Genomic DNA, 6,000 nt, shown 5'->3' with positions numbered 1-6,000 from the left:
GAGGCAGTGTGATCTCCTAGAGCCTCTCTACCCATCAAGTGTTTAAGCCATATTACTAATGCCTTTATAGTCATGGGCAATATGAGTCACACAATTCAAAGCTAAACTGAGCAGTTGGTTTCAGATCGGGAATTCCAACTTTAGTATCTCAATTACACAGAGACTTAAAGACTGATTACTAAGAAAATAACTTCATCTCTTTGGTTGGGGTTAGATTAAATCTTTATCAAAACAAACCAATAATTAAAAATGATATCCACTAAGAATATTCAAGTGTTTCTATAATGTGTCATTTAGGTATACATACGGAAGCCTTAATTGCTGGAGAAATTTAAGGTTTGAAATGTTCTATGTTAAATGACATTTGCATTTCAAAATGAAAATTAGTTTCAAATAAAAAAGTTTAGTAAATATTTAGGCAGTGTCCTTAGCATTAAGACTAATTCAATTTAATTATTTGGAAAGGACCTGGTTTAATGTGACTCTGGTTGAAAGCAAGTGACTTATTGAGTGAAGAAAAAAGATAAAAATAAAGTTAACTTAGTGATATCTTTCAAGTCAGATAGAAAAATGTTTTTTAAAAACCCTCTTTTAAATATTGTAAGTGGAATGAAGTGGATGACAGGATCTTTTATTGTTGTGTTTCAGACCTTGGAAAACTGTATGGTCTCATTTATATTTTTGTGATTCAGCTTTAACTCTAATTGTTACCAAAGAAGAGCACAAATAAAATCACATTTTGTATAATTTTTTTTTCCTATCAATTTATGGTATTAATGTTCACCTCTCACCACACTGACCATCAGGACACTTCATGGCTCTCCACTGGCTTGTTTCATCTTTCATTATCTTTATTTTGAAAAAAATGGAATGTAGAAATTTTGCAGATCCTCCTCCCCCATGCACACAAACAACTGTACAAAAGCTACAATTAGTTGGATCAAGATGTGCATAATAATCCAAATTGAATTTGGCTAAATAGCACTTTTCCTGTTGAACTTATATGACAAAGGGTTTTCGTGAGCAAGTACTATTTTTACACACTGATTATTTGTTTTCCATAGGAAACGTCTCACACTTTTCAAGTCGCACTAGCTTCTTTTTTTTTTCTTCCTCCAATAGTAAGAACTAGGAAGCGTCTTTATAATTTGATTTGAATTGTGAGTCCTGGGTTGATAATTCACTGAGGGATTACTTAAATAAATTTGTTTATTTAAATAAATGACTAGAAATAAACTTGAATAGGCATTTGAATTTTTATGGACACTTTATTAGGATATTAAGATATTAACAATACATGTTAAGCACAAATATTCCATTTTCTTGAAATGCACATGATGTTATGGACAGTATGAACACATTATTTTTTTAAGTTTTATAATTAGCAATTATAAGTTGATTCAGAGAGTGAAATCACTATGAGTTAAGCTCCTACTTATATAAATGGTTTACAGTCTTTTGTATATAGTGACATTACTTCATTTTAAAGTTCTATTTCCTAAGTCAATGTTGAATGCTTGGTGTGTATATATTATTATCAAGCAGTTATTCTCATTGTCTTCTCATTCATGCAGATATTTTACTAAATATATATCTACCGGTATCATGGCTATATATATTTCAGAAGTGGTTAGGACAGAGGAGAATGCTGGAAAGTTTGACTTCTTCAAATCTTAATTCAAAACAGGAGGTTTTCATCTATGTCTTCTGTAAAAACAAAAACAAAACAAATATACTTTTAGAAAGGTACCAGAGTAGTAGCATAAACTAGTATGTTAGAGCTGGGAAATTAGACAGGCCATCTAATAAGGCAGCACGGTGGTGGTTCTGAACCCTGGTAGGGCATCAACATCATCCATGAAATTTAAACAATATAAATTCTTTGATCTCATTCCTGGCCTCTGGAATCAGAATTCTCTAGGGGTGGACTGATGGCAGGTGGACATATAGACAACTCTGCAGATAGTTCTCAATCACTGATAGAGGAAGGGTAGGTTAAGAGGAGGCCCAGCCAAGAAGTGTCAAATATAATAATCTATAAGGGCAGCTAAATTTTAATAGGAAGAGGCAGAAGTATAGTACCAGTTCAATCAAACTTCAATTGAATAATCTGAAGAACTTATTACCATACCACTAGGAGAAGACATAAGATATCATGGATATATAAGATATAAGATATAAAAGATACACCAGCCTGGCCTACCTGCCTGCACTTGGGTGTGTTTTGTCAATAATTGTTAAACAGATATTTACAGCAGATTAATTTGAACCACACTAAACTATGACCCTATCTGGGGCACCAGGTAATTTTCCTTTCCAATGTAAGTTTTTAGCCCAGAGAGTTGAAAGAATATAAACTTTAACATATTTTCTTTTGAGTACTGACTTTATTATTAAAATGGAGATACTAACTTTATTACCTGTAAATTTATATTTGCACACGCACACATAGTACTCTGTACTTTTTTGGTTGTTCAGATGAGAGATATCTTTTCCTTCTTCCCTTTTCTTCCCCTCCTTCTCTTTCTTTCTGTGTACTAGGTATTGAATCCAGAGCCCCTACATGCTAAGCAAGTTTCTACCACTGAGCTATATACTCCCAGTCCTTTTTGTTTTGATATAGGGTCTCTCACTAAGTTGTTCAGGCTGCACTTGAATCTGCCTTAGCTTACCAAGTAGCTGCAATTATAGATATGTACCATTGCACCCTATGAGAGATAAGAGAACAAACAACCCTATCAACAAATGGGCCAAGGACCTGAACAGACACTTCTCAGAGGAGGACATACAATCAATCAACAAGTACATGAAAAAATGCTCACCATCTCTAGCAGTCAGAGAAATGCAAATCAAAACCACCCTAAGATACCATCTCACTCCAGTTAGATTGGCAGCCATCATGAAGTCAAACAACAACAAGTGCTGGCGAGGATGTGGGGAAAAGGGTACACTTGTACATTGCTGGTGGGACTGCAAATTGGTGCAGCCAATTTGGAAAGCAGTATGGAGATTTCTTGGAAAGCTGGGAATGGAGCCACCATTTGACCCAGCTATTCCCCTTCTCGGTCTATTCCCTAAAGACCTAAAAAGAGCATGCTACAGGGACACTGCTACATCGATGTTCATAGCAGCACAATTCACAATAGCAAGACTGTGGAACCAACCTAGATGCCCTTCAATAGATGAATGGATAAAAAAAATGTGGCATTTATACACAATGGAGTATTACTCTGCATTAAAAAATGACAAAATCATAGAATTTACAGGGAAATGGATGGCATTAGAGCAGATTATGCTAAGTGAAGCTAGCCAATCCCTAAAAAACAAATGCCAAATGTCTTCTTTGATATAAGGAGAGTAACTAAGAACAGAGTAGGGACGAAGAGCATGAGAAGAAGATTAACATTAAACAGGGATGAGAGGTGGGAGGGAAAGGGAGAGAGAAGGGAAATTGCATGGAAATGGAAGGAGACCCTCAGGGTTATACAAAAGTACATACAAGAGGAAGTGAGGGGAAAGGGAAAAATAATACAAGGGGGACAAATGAATGACAGTAGAGGGGGCAGAGAGAGAAGAGGGGAGGGGAGGGGAGGGGGGATAGTAGAGGATAGGAAAGGCAGCAGAACACAACAGACACTAGTATGGCAATATGTAAATCAATGGATGTGTAACTGATGTGATTCTGCAATCTGTATATGGGGTAAAAATGGGAGCTCATAACCCACTTGAATCAAAGTGTGAAATATGATATATCAAGAACTATGTAATGTTTTGAACAGCCAACAATAAAAAATTAAAAAAATTAAAAAAAAGAATAATATTCAGATGGAAATAAAATTAAAAAAAAAAAAAAAAAGAGAGATGTCCTTTCTATTGATCTTAAGGCCAGTCCCTCTACCTGTGCTCAAGATCTCTTCTGATCTGAGGCTTCTCCTAATTTCCTGTTTTCCCTCCTTATATTCAAAACCTTTCCCCCACCTTTCTATTTATTAGCTCCTTCCCCTTGGCATTTAAATATCGTTTATAGGGGCTGGGGATGTGGCTCAAGCGGTAGTGCGCTCGCCTGGCATGCGTGCGGCCCGGGTTCGATCCTCAGCACCACATACAAAGATGTTGTGTCTGCTGAGAACTAAAAAAAAAAAAATATTAAAAAAATTCTCTCTCTCTCTCTCTGTCTTAAAAAAAATATCGTTTATATATTCAGCCTCTTGAGTATTGCCTGGCTCTATAGAGACCACCAGTAAAGTGATTGAATAAGAAAGAACGAATGGACTGCTCAAGCCTCTTTTATTCTAAAAAATGCTTCCCTCAACTCTATGTCCTCTTCTAGCTCTTTCCTGCCTCCAAACATTCACTCTTTATTCTATCTCATTTTTCATTCTTTCTCAACATATAGAATCTGGTTTCCAACTCTACCATTTCACCAAAACTGCTCTTACCACGTGTTATGGTTTTGATATGGAATATCTCTCAAAGACTCATGAGTTGAGAGCATGGTCCCCAGGGCAGAAATACTCAGAGGTGGGCCTTTTGGGTAATGATTGGATCATGAGGGCTCCTAAATTCATCAGTAGATTAATCTATCCATAGATTTATTGGGAGGTGATGGGGCCTAGGGGTAAGATGTAGGTCAGTGGGGGAGTACCCTGAGGGTATATCTTGTCCCCAGGCCCCTCTATGCCTTCTTCTCCTCTGCTTCTTGACCACCATGAGGTGAGCAGCTCTGATCTGCCAGGTGCTCCTACCACACACCTACAATAGTGGGACCAAATTGACTATGGACTGAAACTTGTGAAACCATGAGCTAACTTATAGAGCTCACTTCTGTAAGTTGTTTTTCCAGGTATTTTGTCACAGTGGTGAAAAAGAACACACTCAGATCACCAGTATATCCTATTTCTAGGTTCCATGAACATTCTTAATCTTTATCCTCCTTGACATTTCAGCAGCACTTGGCACAGTCTCTTCCTCCTCTTCAAGACTCTTTTTTTTTTTTTTTTTTTTAGAGAGAGAGAGAATTTTTAATATTTATTTTTTAGTTTTCGGTGGACACAACATCTTTGTTTGTATGTGGTGCTGAGGATCGAACCCGGGCCGCACGCATGCCAGGTGAGCACGCTACCGCTTGAGCCACATCCTCAGCCCTGGACACCCTCTTAACATGGCACTCCTCTCACGGTCTTCCTTCATTTCAGAAGAGACTTTTCATTCTCCCTGGTGAATTCCTTCCTCCTCCAATATCCATCATCTAGTGGTGGTGGTCTTTAGCATTCAACTCTGGATCCATTTTCATGTAACTTTATGCATTTTCCTTGGGAGAATTAATTCCCTTCCCTGATATCAATTATTCTCTGCGTGCTCATAATCCCCAAATATATACTTCTGATCTAAAAATCTGTCTTGAAATGCAGACAAATATTTAACTGACAGTGGCACATGGAGTAATTCAAAATTCATTGTCATTTGAAATGAAATTTGTCATTGCCCCCAAATCTGCTTCTGCCCCTGTTTTCTCTCTCAGTAGACAGTGGCTCTAGTCATCCTGCCTGACCCAACCAAGCCGGCTCCTATGGCATTATCTCTCTCTTGTTCTTAGTCTCTCAACTGTCTGTTCCCTGCTCCTACATATTTCCTGTCCAATCTTGTCTTCTTATTCTACACGTTGTATATCTTGAGTATGTTTTTTTTTTTTTTTTTAAATTTTTTTTTTTAATTTATTTTTTAGTTATGGGCGGACACAACATCTTTGTTTGTATGTGGTGCTGAGAATCGAACCCGGGCCGCATGCATGCCAGGCGAGCACGCTACCGCTTGAGCCACACCCCCAGCCCGGAGTATGTTTATATTTAAAAATATTTCTTGAATATAGTACTTCTCTGTTTCCCCATGGTCACTCCTCTAGTTCAAGTTGCCACAAGTCTTACCTGGATTTATCACAACATGCTCTCAACTATTCTCTAGCCTTTCCACAATATAACAGAGAAATCTTTCTTAAATACA

General features: G+C 37.4%; 1 protein-coding gene across 3 annotated transcripts in view; it reads right to left on the bottom strand.

The window, feature by feature from the left end:
• Window positions 1-1,248: 1,248 nt before the first annotated feature.
• The window catches only part of Sparcl1 (SPARC like 1), a 40,142-nt gene continuing 35,390 nt past the window's right edge, over window positions 1,249-6,000 (bottom strand). For all 3 annotated transcript variants that reach the window (XM_015499144.2, XM_015499143.2, XM_048784852.1), the window contains one exon: window positions 1,249-1,707. In XM_015499144.2, the coding sequence (XP_015354630.1) occupies window positions 1,679-1,707 (29 nt within the window). In that variant the 3' untranslated portion in view covers window positions 1,249-1,678. The remainder of the gene's footprint in view (window positions 1,708-6,000) is intronic.

This window comes from Marmota marmota, unplaced genomic scaffold (assembly GCF_001458135.2).
Source record: "Marmota marmota marmota unplaced genomic scaffold, marMar, whole genome shotgun sequence".
Taxonomy (NCBI): Eukaryota; Metazoa; Chordata; class Mammalia; order Rodentia; family Sciuridae; genus Marmota; species Marmota marmota.
The sequence above is the reverse complement of the archived record's forward strand: the minus strand, read 5'-3'. Positions and strand labels throughout refer to the sequence as shown.